The sequence below is a fragment of the Lotus japonicus genome, chromosome 5 (assembly GCF_012489685.1).
Source record: "Lotus japonicus ecotype B-129 chromosome 5, LjGifu_v1.2".
Classification (NCBI taxonomy): Eukaryota; Viridiplantae; Streptophyta; class Magnoliopsida; order Fabales; family Fabaceae; genus Lotus; species Lotus japonicus.
Window position 1 is genome coordinate 1,493,595 of NC_080045.1, and position 13,434 is coordinate 1,507,028.

General features: G+C 34.4%; 3 protein-coding genes and 1 pseudogene across 3 annotated transcripts; 2 read left to right on the plus strand and 2 right to left on the minus strand.

Moving 5' to 3' along the window:
- Positions 1–128: 128 nt before the first annotated feature.
- On the minus strand, positions 129–3,969 carry LOC130718172 (hexokinase-2, chloroplastic). The gene is made up of 9 exons (XM_057568686.1): positions 3,622–3,969; positions 3,377–3,527; positions 2,754–2,936; positions 2,055–2,129; positions 1,802–1,957; positions 1,471–1,566; positions 1,245–1,375; positions 794–875; positions 129–690 (listed from the first exon to the last, which is right to left on the minus strand). The coding sequence occupies exons 1-9, from the start codon at positions 3,894–3,896 to the stop codon at positions 352–354; spliced, it is 1,488 nt and encodes a 495-aa protein (XP_057424669.1). The 5' UTR covers positions 3,897–3,969; the 3' UTR covers positions 129–351.
- Positions 3,970–7,084: 3,115 nt separating this feature from the next.
- On the plus strand, positions 7,085–7,880 carry LOC130718174 (SKP1-like protein 1B). The gene is made up of 2 exons (XM_057568688.1): positions 7,085–7,446; positions 7,537–7,880. Exons 1-2 carry the CDS (start codon positions 7,174–7,176, stop codon positions 7,666–7,668), a joined length of 405 nt encoding a protein of 134 aa, XP_057424671.1. The 5' UTR covers positions 7,085–7,173; the 3' UTR covers positions 7,669–7,880.
- A 920-nt stretch (positions 7,881–8,800) lies between these two features.
- Positions 8,801–8,945, plus strand: LOC130721643 (U2 spliceosomal RNA; annotated as a pseudogene).
- Positions 8,946–10,985: 2,040 nt separating this feature from the next.
- LOC130720233 (uncharacterized) lies at positions 10,986–12,099 on the minus strand. The gene has a single exon (XM_057570862.1). The coding sequence runs from the start codon at positions 11,863–11,865 to the stop codon at positions 11,338–11,340; it is 528 nt and encodes a 175-aa protein (XP_057426845.1). The 5' UTR covers positions 11,866–12,099; the 3' UTR covers positions 10,986–11,337.
- Between the last annotated feature and the right edge of the window lie 1,335 nt (positions 12,100–13,434).

Sequence of the window (13,434 nt, forward strand, 5' to 3'; positions counted from 1 at the left end):
GATTATTCTATTAAATTTAATTTTTTACATTTTATAAATGAGCCCGTGTTTAAAAATGAGCTAAATATACCTCCAATGAAGCAATTTTTAATGAATAATACTCATTGATATGAGAAATAATTTATAGCTTTTGCTTAAAGTCTTAAACATTTAACTTCAGAAGAAATTTAACCTTCTTTCTCATTTTTACATTTTTTTAAATGTTTATTTTTCTCTTTTCACACTTACATTCATATAATACAGGGTTCCAATAATTAGTTCATTTTACACATATTTGGCTTCCTTCTTCAATTTCTTACTTTCAACCCAGTGCTTAAATGAAAGGGTTCCAATAATTAAATACTATTTGAACTAAAAGTGTTGCTTGTACATGGAATTAGAAGCTGCTAATAGTGCAGCCCCAATGCCAGATCCATCTTTTGAAAGCTCTATCACCACATTGTTTGACTTCTCTGTTCCTAGCAGACCCTTGACTGAATCTACCAAGTAAGCTCTATATTGAGGATAGTTCTCATACAAGCCCCCATCAATGGCAACAACAGTTCTCTTCCCACAAATGAGGCCTTTTGAGTCCTCTTCCATTTTCTGCAGAATCCCCACAATTCCTGCACCAGCTAGGCTTCCACCACGCTTCACAATAGTGTCACAGACCTCTAAAACTGTTTTTCTATCACTTATGTTGGACTCAACCTGAAGAGACGGAGTGAATGGCAAGAAAACAGAAAATGAAGATTGACAATTGATATTAACATGCAATTTCTTAAGCAGATACCATAAAACACAAGAAGCTTACCCCTGCTTTATCATAGAGAAGGGAGCCAACGGCTTGTAAATCACCAGAATTATCCTGCTGCATGGAACATAGATCTGGGGTCCTGTTAAATTTGTTTGAAAGCAAATTTTAGTGTGAAGTTTATAAGTAGAAAGAGTTAAATTTGAAGATGAATCTGAGAACAAAATATGAGTAGAAAGATATCTTCTTTTTTTTCCTTTCAAAAGAAGGAAAACCAATTGATAAGAAAATTTGATGTGAATGCATAGAGTATTTGTAATATTATCAAACTTTATAGCATTTAGCACTCGGAATCCTTAAAAAATACAACAACAAAAGTCTTATCTCACTAGGTGAGTTTGGCTACATGGATCAACTGACATCGTTGTGCTTGATCAAAGGCCAATTTTTTTCAAAATATTATTGACTATGTGAGTTAAGCTGGAGATTTTAACTGAGGGTCAAAATTTACCCGAGTATGAAAGGCATAGACAGTTTTTGTTGGATTGCTTTTCCAAACAAACCTCCTTCTTCAGCCATTTGCAGCAGCACTCTTCTCACAATTTCACCTAGATACATTCCTGAGATTGTCTTTTCAAAGATCTGCCAAGTTACATGAAGAGATTGATCTTCTTGCATGCTACTTTGTTAGAACAACAAAATCGCAAGTTCGCAACGAAGATTGTATCAAAACTTACCTGCTGACCAGGATTGATGCTGGCAGCATCCATTTCTCTATCAAACTCAGTTAAAGGGAGACCCTTTGAGAAAGCCCCCCACTCAGTACTGATGATCTGAATCAAGAAATGTTTTCCTCATATTAAAATGAACTAATTCACTTGTAGCATTCAAATAAGATATGAAGAAATAAATGAGATTACGTGCATGTTTGGAAACCTTTCTGCAATTGATTCTAAAGCAAGAAACAATTCTGAGAAGATGCTTCTGCTAGATCTTCTAAGTTTCAGAATTGATTCTGAAAAAAGAGAAGTTGATCCAAACATGCTAATTCACGCTTATCATACTAACCATTTTCCCAGAAGAAGAGACATGGCCCTGTAACTTGGGAATAGCACTGATCTTCTCAACATAGCAAGCATTAGTTCCAGTACCCAAAATGACAGCAACCATGACATCATTGTCCCAGTATTCTGCTCCGGCTAATGTCGCCACAGTATCATTCACCTATTAAGTAGGCATTTACTAGAATCACCCAACCACTAAATTGGTTTAAACATGTATGGAAGTATGACTCTGACATTAAAGTAGCTTTTTAACATACCAATGCCGAAACTCGCATATCTAGTCCTTGCCTTTCCATAGCCTCATTCAGACAAGCAACCACATCTCTTCCTGCCTGTGTAAAGAGTTTGAAGTTCCCCATCTTTGGTTAATATATTTCTGCTACTATTTAACTATAACCAAATATAAAACTCTAGTTAATGATCATGATTAATGATACCAATCACACAAGTAAAGTTTAACTCATAGCATTGGACAAACACTAGAATAGAAACTTAATCCAATAATTGAGGTTAAATAGACAAAATCCATTCTCATTTGTAACTAAGATTGAGAAGCTACTCTTTGATACTTCTTTTGTGCAGAATCAACTTTGAAGTAACTGAAGCATCTACAAACATGCTTTCAAACAATAGAATTAAACATAATTATGTTCTTTTTGGTTCTCTACTCTTGGTGAAATCAAAATGGACCACTTCTCATGCATTGTGTCCTATTCTGTTTTGCTTTCAATATGCACAAAACAAAGAACAAAACCTATATATTCCATAGTGTCCTGTTCTAAGCTATTTACCAAATGTACCTAAATCATGCAATCATAAAGTTTCTACTACCACTATACCACATAAATGATTTTATATCTATTATCCAATGAAAATACGGATCTTCTAAACGATGTACCGTTAAACTGAAAACCAGATAGCACCCTTTATGATTGCAGAGGTAGAGAAACACATACTGTTCCAGATACTGCAAAACCCTTGGTCCACTTGATGAGTATGCCTGAATCAATAGATGTCTGCTTCACAGGAAACGAAAACGTGAACCCGATCTCTCTCTTCCTGCCTGGTGGCAAATGAAATCTACCATCTTCCTTGGCTGCGAATTTCGCTAGCCCCAAAGCAATGAAGTCAAACAGCTCCTGCAGCAAACCACCAAGAACATGTTCATTCATACATCATCATCCTATTTTAGGAAAAAAAAAACAGTATCTTACACAAACATCATCATCTAATCTAATAGGTGATTTGGATCAACAAATCAATTCTCACACTCAAAAACTTCTCACAGAAGTTTCTCCCTAGAATTGATTTTGGGTTTAAAATCAACTATAGAAAAAATTTCACGCACTAAGCTATTTTACACTATGTGATCCACTTAACTTGTGCTGAAATTCAAATTTGTAACGGAATAAGGTGCATCAACCAAGGATCGAACTCTACATAACTTGGTCATGGAACTCTGATAACATGTCATGAACCTATCGAAAAAACAAGTTGTTGGATGAAAACATTTTATATTATATCTATGACCCCCTATATACCAAACATTTCAGAAACTTAGAAAATTACAAAAACAAACCTCAGATGTAGCAAACATGAGATCCTTAGGAATGGAAACTTGATCAAACTCAGTGGCAATGACACGTTCATCTTCACCACCCAACTGCACCCTCAGCACACGGAAGTTTGTTCCACCAAGATCCAAAGCAAAAAACAACCCTCTCTCATTTCTGATACATCAGAAGTTAAATTATCTTACAAGGTACCAGCAAGCTAAAACAGAACATTGCATTGCACACATGATCATAACATAACATTACATACCCAGTTGGGAGACTGTCAACAAAGGTTGGTATCATGGGAAGTCCAGGTCCACCGTCGCCGGCAAGCCCGGCACGCATTTCGGCTGACATGTTGGTGGCGACTTGCTGAAGAAGAGGCAGAGGAGTGGCGCATTCGTGTTTCAGTTTGGTCAATATTCTGGCTGGGCCGACGGACACCGTGTCAGGTGATCGGAGAGCCACCGTCAACCGCCGCCGGGATCGGGAATGAGAGATTCCCGCGGCGGAGGTAACAGAAACAGAAAGAGAAATAGACATGTTCGGCGGCGTCGTTTTGATGATGTTCTTAGTAAAGTAAAAGTGTGATCTAGCAACAACCTACCTACCTACCTAACTAGTTTTGAATGGTGTTTTTAGTCACTCACTTTTTTTTTTGCTCTTTTTTTTTATTTGTGGGTCTTATTTGCTCTTGACTTCTTTGAATAAATAAACTCACTTTTTATTTTTAAGTGTTAGATGAAACAATGAAGAATTTTTCTATATGTTTTCTCATTACAACAATCTTTTGGATGAGAATAGTCTTTGTCCAAAGCAGGCTTGTTTCATAGTAGTATATTCAATATTATCCTTCATTTTTAAATTTGATTAATGGATATGCAGTTTTACAGTTTTACCCGATATCTAACCATATTATATAAATTACAACATTCAAAGATTGATTCAATGACTTTTCACCAACGTTAAAAAAAAAAGAAGGACTTTTCTCTTAACTCATATGTCATCAAACTTTTATCACTTAAGCTAACATTTAAAAACATTAAAGTTAAAAACAAAAAGATTTAAAATATGAAGAAAAAAGCATATATACAAGTTTTTTTGGTCGTTAGTGAATCCAGCTTTTGCTAAATCTATTTTGTTTAGGTAGGATTGCAGGAATGCGGCGGACATTACAATGTAAATGCGACATCACTGATTTGTCCTCTTCGTTCAGAACTCTAAATCCATATCTCATTCTTTTCTTACGTTTTTTTGGGATATTGTTTTCTCCAAAATTGTTACTCTAGCACTGCTGCTTAAATGAGAAACAAGGCAAGTAATATATTACAAAAGATATTTTCAATACATCATCGATTTCCACGATGCCACAAGCAAGAATAATCGACACATTTCGACCAGTTATTTGATTATAAGAATAAATAGGCAGCTACTAAGATATTAATTTTTACAATAATATAGGTATTCTCTACCTTTATTACTCATCAAATGAATGCTTATAAAAAAAAAACTCATCAAATGAATATCTTGTACTCCTGCTGTCTCCTGCATTCCTTAATATAACAGTTAAATAAAAGGTGCATTTGACCATTTTAATAAGAATCATGTTAAATTTTAAATTATATAGATTATTTTTTCACAATATTGCCTTATTTAATTCTAAATATGTAATGTATCACATTAATTATAAATTATACTCCCTCCGTTCTTAATTATAAGACCAAATTTTACATTTTTCATGTGTCTAAATATATGACATTTTACAATAATCTAGCAAAAAATATTGTTGTGTGTTTTCATTTCAAAAACTTTAATTACCACCTATCATTAATGCAATGATTACTAGTGAGAGAAAATAACAAAGGGTAAATGTTGAAGAATGTATGCATTTTTTTAAACCAATACACTAAGCATCTTTATCCATCATATTTACTAGAGTGTCTACACTTCATTCTTTACAATTTTTCATAGTGTCACATCATCTAAATCACTTACTAATTTTTTACTCCAACCCAAAAACTCTTAAAAGTTTCTCTTGTAGACCACACAATCAACTAAATACTTTGGGTGATTAAATGATAAGCAAATATAATAATATTTTATATTAACATATTTATGAGAGACACATGAAAGAGAAGTGTCTACACTACCACACCCAAATTAGACAAGGTGCAAGAACAGTTTCTCTCTAATGGTGTGAGACACTAGTGGGAGAGTCTCTTTAGTGTGAGAGACACTCTCATTGGAGATGCTCTAATTAGATACATTTAATATTTTTTTAATAAGCGCAATTTTTTGTATTAGGCCTTATAATTAGGACCAAATGAGTAATGATTCTCATTCTCACTCTTTTCATTCTCTAAGACTTACATTTTTATGTGGTCAAGGACAATTTTAAAAATTCAATTGTATCTAAGAACAAGTTTAATGCAATTACATTAACCAACTTTTTTAACGGACGTGAAGTAGTTGGTTGATTCTTATACTAAAGCACGAATGGAGTATAAAGAGCACACACAACAACAACAAAAAAAAACATAGAGTAGACAGGTGATAAAGAGAAAAAATACAAGGAGAGTGTGAAGAAAAATGCTACATCATTGAGAATTATCCAACAAGGAATATAAGAAAAGTCTTTTTTTTTGGAAAAACCAAACTTATATATAAATGTCAAAGGTCATAATTTATCTTAGAACCTATCGTATAAAAAGAGGCATGAGAAACCTTGAAGAGTGAATTTCAATGTTCATTAAAGGTGATTGCTATCAAGTTGCTATACTTAAAAACAATAACCAAATTAAGAGATGTGGAGATAATATATCTGAAAAGAAAGTGATTGAGAAAATCCTACAGAGTCTTCCACAAAATTTTAAACACGTTGTATTGTAGAAATGAAAAATCTTTCAAAAGCTCACTTAATATGAACTCATGAAGTCTTTGGAAGTTCATGAACAAATAGAACAACCAGCCCTCGAAGCAGATTTTTCAAGCAAAGTAGAACTTCAAAAATTCAAAATTGCAGCAAGGATGAAAAGGGGGCTCATTCTAAACTTATTAAATTCGCAATCTAGTCTTTTGTATGATAAAAAAAGAACTAAAGCATACTATGCATTCCTCTTTCGTAATATGATATATTGAAATGAAAATCTAAAATAGGAGAAAATGTTTTGTTTTTAGTTTTTTTTTTCTTCATATTTTTAGTGTGTCAAATTCCTCTCATAATACTGACTAGGGTGTGGTGACGGCCAAATGTTTCTCCAAGAATACGACTCATAGAAATCGAATTCTTGACGTAAGATTCAAACATATATTTTTTACTTCTACGACCAACACTCATTGAATAGTTATTTGCATCTATAATCTCAACCAAAACACAAATATCCTACTCTATATCATATCTCGTCCACCAAACAAGCCCTTAAAATTTTACAATTCAGTATTTATTTTAAATATCTTAAAATTCAGTTTATGAGAAAATTCAATATCTTGATCTTAATTTTTTTCACTTTTTATAAATAAATAAATTAATGGTTAATTGTCATATTAGTTCCTAAGATTGTAAGCTAGTTTAATTTTAATCTATCTGAGAAAAAATGACGTTTATTAACAATCATTTGTACCATTACTGGCGGTTTTTTACCGCCAGTAAACGTCGATTTTCCTCATAGAAACTAAAACCATACTAGCTAGCTTTGATCATTTACCGATAAATCAAAGTAACTTTAAAAGAAAATTCTAAAGTAACAAACACACAGTTCAGTATCTGGCATCACCGCATCACTCCATCCAATCGAATTGGGAATTCTAGGGTTGGGGATTCATGGCTTCAACAGCGAGGAAGATCACCCTGAAGAGTTCCGATGGTGCGGCCTTCGAAGTGGAAGAAGCGGTGGTGGCGCTTCACTCACAGACCATTAAGGACATGATCAACGCCCACAGCGGCATCGTCGCTCTTTCCGATGTAACCGGCAACATCCTCGCCAAAGTGATCCAGTATTGCAACAAGCACAGTTCCGGTAGCGAGAATGAGCTCCGGCAATGGGATGCTGATTTCGTGAAGGTTGATCGGGACACGCTCTTCGATCTCCTCAATGTCAGTTAATTTTCGAAATTCACTTTGTGATTACTCTGTCTCTGTGTCTGTGTCTGTGTCTGTGTGTGTTGATTGCATTTTCTCTTTCAGGCTGCAAACAATTTGAAGATCAAGAGCCTTTTGAACCTTATTGTTCATACCGTAGCACAGATGATGAAGGGTATGAATCCTCAGGAAATTTGCGAGTTAACAATGAGAATGAGTGGTTTTAGACTCAGTTGATTAGGCAAATTTGATTTTCATCTTTTTACATACAGAGATAGATATATAGTTTTGTTTGATTGTTGAGGTATAAACTTGTGCAATTCTATTCTATACATCGATTTTCAATTTCCAGACCCTTAGCAGCAATACAAATGTCTTTGAAAGGCGACCAACCTCATTGCCATTGGTGGATTATATTTTTACATGGAATTATGATTTGACTGAAGATATCTTGTTATGGAATTTGATTTGAAATGCATGACCTTTATCAAGTCTGAGAATATTTCCCTTTCCAAATGGTGACACCAGACACATTATAGCGGCTTTTTAGGATCTGAGTGATGGGGCTTCTTGTCATTCCATTTGGGAAAATAATTCATATACACTATAACACCTCTACCTATTGAAATATAGAGTAAAAGATAGACAACTGTGAAATCTGATATAGATGATGTGATAGAGAAAATGAGTGAAAATGAACGGAAGAGAATGAGAATGTGAATCTATCAAAACTTTTCCATTTGAGATGGGTGTGATGCCATTCTATTATGGACTAATCATATAAGGCCTTGTGTCTGGACATGCCACATCATATAATGATGTTCAAAGTTTTCTTTTTTGGAAAGCTAAAAATCTGTTTACTTAACAGGAAAAAATCTTGAGAACAACCCATCTCAAATTGGGATTACAAAATGGGCACCACTAAAAAAGCAAAGGACACCAAACAAAGAAAGCAAAAATGGTGCAGCCCAAAATCACAGCAAGAAATAGAATTCTTGCAGAAGCCACCCATGATAGAACACCCAAATTAAGCCAACCCTCCAAGAACCAATGACAAAAAAAACAAACCCACAAAATCTGTATAAGCATTACCCTCCTTTATAATTAAGCGGTTTAGAGTTCAATTTTTGCCACCCTTGATTCTTCTTATAAAAAAGTAGTTAAAACATATGGTAGGTGAATCTGTGCATTCTTTACGCTTAAAGCTAATACGGACTCTTGCGCGTGAAGGACGTGTTATAAATAATAATATAAAACCATTTGTATAACATTTAACTTGATAGTATTACATGGGTTGTTCCAACACAATTACCATCCATGCCACCAATGCCGATAGAAGGTGAAAGGAACAATAATGAGGTATTATAAAATACCTTTCTCAATCTTTTGGCTAAGATTAGTATCTGTTCTTATCTGTTTAATATCTGATATGTGAACCAATGATTTACATCATATTAAGTTAACTTTTATAGGGTCCCCACTACAGTAGCTTGCTATAGGGATAATTAGTTTTTTAAGATGATATTAGAGACTTTATAACAGTGATCAAAAGTTCGATCCTTGTTGCCTCAACTCTTTTAATTAAAAGTTGGAATAATTGGTTGTTTTACACCAACGACCTTAATTAATTAGCTTGCTAAGCTCTGAACTTGTGAACGCATTTCCAACTTCCCTGCCAAAAATGATTTGCTGTCATCCCACCAGGAGAAAAAAAACAACTCTACCTTCATCAATGATTGTCTACAAGGTCCTCACTCCTCAGCAATTTTGGTTATTGTGGGTTGTGGTTTGGTTGCGGGTTGGAGCTTTGGTAATAGGTGAGTTGGGCTGAGATGGTGGTGATGGGTGATTCTCGTGGATATGGACGTATGAGAAATTTGCTAATTGAACATCTGAATCACAGTGATGGTTTAGGTTATCCTAGTCGTGGTGAATCCAAAGTTATATCGAAGTCCAAGGCATTCTTGTCGTGGTGATCCTTGCCCTAGTGTTCAGAGTTGTTGGTTGATTCTTGACTTAATGGCTATAGTTGTTGGCATAGTGGAACTTGATCCTCGTTCAAGTTGTCATAATTCATTGTGATTCAGGTATCAGTGATCATAGCTTGTGGTATTGCTTGAACTTGAACGTCACTCAATTAAGTCATCCTAATTGTGGTGATGTGTCATGAACATCTGAAATAAGGTGATGGTTAATGTCATCCTAGATAACCAATATTGGTGAATAAGGAATATTAATTACATTGAGCATCATATATGATGTGTTCAACCAGTCTTTTATGATCAGTCTAGGATGGAATGACATCACAACCATAGATGGCATGGAAGAAGCCACCCAATTAAATAATTTTGACCAATCAAAATAACGTGTTCAGTTATTTAATTTGTGGATAGATATGAAGACACCAAACAGAGGCAGAAAATTTTCATCTAATCTTTTGATGAACAAAATACTAAACCTATAAAACATACATTTTGGACTTTAATTAAATGATTTAACTACTCATTTATTCATATGGAACTTGCATAGTTTTCAGTCTATTTGTTTTAAAATTTATTGTGTGCAGTTGTTTGAAGCTTGAAACCGTCCTTTGGTTTTTTCTTATTTATCTTCAATTGTTAAGAATTGTGGAGACCTTGCTTCGGTTTTGGATTTTTTGCTTTTTCGTGGAAGTGGTAGGTTGTTGAATACTTGGCAAAAAAACTCTAGCTCCTACCCCAATCTTATTAGATTGAGGAAGCTCCTCCGGGCTTTCTTCTTTCCTTGATTTTTGATGTAATGGCTTCAGTGCTGTTGCATAGTTTATTTTCTTAATAAAGTTTCTTTAAAAAAGAAAAAATTAAACTTGCTTAATTTTCTATTGGTATTTGAGAAGTACTGAAAGGGCCCAATTTCACAACAGTCTCAGATTTGTAACTTTCACCTTCAGTGCGTAGAGACTAATTAAAATTGGACCCTCTCTAGCCAAAATGTTGTCCATCTGATCTCTTCAACTAAATCTTAACCATAGATTGAATATATGCTAGCTAGAGTCATGCAATAAGGGAGCACAGTTACAGTTTTCAACTTCGTTTTGTTTGAAAATTCAGTCCCACACAGAATCAATGTTTTGACTTTTGACTGATTATTTTACGACACTCCAAATTAGATTCAGACAAGACTCGTGGTTACTTATAATAGATAACGATAACTGCGCATATACACGCTCAAGATTATCATCAATATAGGCGTGAAGGACTCAATATACCGTGAAGAACTCAATTCTAATTAATGGTAGTCACATGATCATAGATTAATAACACACGCCTCAATAAAGACATTCAATCGGATACAACACCACCATTCTTTTAGGTGAGCCACCCACGGTATCTATTGCCGATATTTGTTACTGATTTCCTAATCGTGAGCGTACACACAAATCAGTGATCACAAAATGTGCTTCATTTTTATGTGAGACTCAAACCCAGCGCGCCCCCAATGTTATGGTTAAATTTGCGTTAACAAGAAGATTCAAATTCAACTGGACTTGAAAGAAAAATTAAAGAAAAAGCTGACCACACAAGAAAACGCTTGATATTATCCTTCCTCAATATTATTGTACAATGGTGGAAGCATATATAATGGGGAAGGGAAAAAATGAATGATAATGAAGATAATAACAAAATAGCTAATGATATGAAAACATGGCATAGGCAGTGCTCACATCACATATACATTCATCTGGTATCAGCATATAGATTAACCAGAATTATAATCCTCTTATGTGTCATGCCAAATTTTGTCTGTCTCTTTTTAATAAATATTCAAATGCATGTTCTCACCTGTGTAAAACGAGAGATAGGCACAGAATTTCGGCATGAAATGTCATGTAAAATTTTCACACAAGAAGATCTTGATACAACTCTGTTACACAATGTCTGATTTTCGATCATTAGAAATAATGTCATCTTGTGCGGACTTATTGAAGAACTCAATGCAATCTGAAATGGCCTCATTGTAATGCGAGTAAGAGGAGTAGTAAGAGCTGCAAGAAGTCTTTGGCGGCTCAAACCTCTCAGAGTTTCTGTGCCTTGCTGAGTCCGATGATGAAGATGTGGAGCGACGAGAAGAAGAAGAAGGTACTGAGAAGACGAGGCGCATGAGGACCTTGCGGAAGCGGTGAAAGAGCTTCATGGCTGAGAAGTTGAAGTTGCTGTTATTATTAGAGGAGGGAATATTCTTGTGATGTTGAGGTTGGTAATATTGTTGTTCTTCAGCAACACCAATGGCTCTTACTTGTATGACAAAGCTATCTCCTCCTAGTCTTTGTGGGTTGTGCATTTTTGTTCCTTTGACGCCTCCGGGAAGTGTAATGCTATGATGGGTGTGGTTTGGTTTCTTAAGGGGTATATATGAAAAGGAAAATGACTTGTAGTAATACACATAGGCAAACATTTAATTAATACACACCAGAGTGAGAAAGGAAGAAAAAAACAAAACTCATCATGTGATATATGTGATACAATAAAAAGATAAAAGAGAAAAATAAAGTGTCTGTAATATTTGCGCGCTTGTTGGTATATATGTTTGAGAATCATCCCTAATCGAAAAAGAGGTGACCAATTCAAAGGTTCAAAGATTATATTCTGTTTTGCAAGGCCAAACGTGATTTTGGCCAAGAAATACCATGTGCCCAAATCATTGGCTTGACCTTCTCCCTGTCCCCCCTCGCTTAGTTTTTCTACTATTAAGGTTTCTTGATTATCGCCCATTAATATTATTTTTTAAGAAAGTTATTGGTTAGTAGAGTTATTCTCTTTCATCATTGTTATATTTTTTTTTCTTTAACTAATGTATTCTCACAGTCAATAGTTGTATTACTTTTCCTATGATCAAAACTCTATGTAGTAAAAATATGATTGATAAGTTTTTTTATTCACAAAATTACTGAAACCAAATTCACGACAATTGTTTGAAGCGGTAGAAGTTTGACCAATAATTGTGAAATTTTCCTCTGCTCCACATATAAAACCTTGAAGGATCTCGAACTATAATCATGTGTAGCCTGTGTGGAACCCATGTATGACATGTTCAACGTTAAAGCAAATGATTTTGCCCCAATTCTTCTTTTCAAGATATCTCGTTTTATATACACTTGCTTGTCCTGCAGGGATTTTCTGTTCCCTGTTTGTGTTAAAGTGATAAAATGGTTTACTAGAAGATATGATTATTTAGTAATTATAACTAGAAAGTTTGACAAAAAGCCAAGCTTATCACAATGATGGTTTAATTTCTTTTTTGAGGGGCAAGTTTTAACGTTAAGAATTGAAATAATCAGTGGAAATTAATATATAGCCGCATTTTGACACGCAGTGTGCTAACAGAAAAGAAAAAAAAACTGGTCTTTTACCCGGGTCTCCTCACCCATTGTGAGGGCAAGACCAATCCCATTTAAAAATTATGCCAATTTTTATAAGAGATAATTTTACCCGCTTTTAAACTTACGCTATCATTGTCCCCGAATAATAATTCAAGTGGTAAGAGTTAAGGGACATATAAATTAAGGGTGGGAAGATCCAGGGATCAATCCTGGAGAGAGCAACTTATCTTCTCGATGTAAAAAAAAAATTGCACTATATTATTAGGTGGACTTAATTTGCCCAAACAAAAAACTGTGTTTGGAGTATAATATATGTAAAATTATTCAACTAACAACTTAGTTTTTAAGATAGTTGTTTCATGAACTATTTTCGGAACCTCTTTCATCAAGTGACCTAGAACCTAGACCTAAAGTTTGTTCATAGTTATCCTCATTATTCTAATATAGAAAAAGATATATTTCATCACGAGTTAGCTAGTTATGTAGATTGTATTGGTTACTGGAGCAGTATAATTAAGCCATTCCAAAGTACCATAAATTATTTTGTCTTATGATAGTTAGTACTAAAATTTCAAGAATTAAGGGGAAAAACCATTGTTAAGGCAAGAGAGTGAAAGTTTGAAAGGCAATTTCAAAGGTTAGGC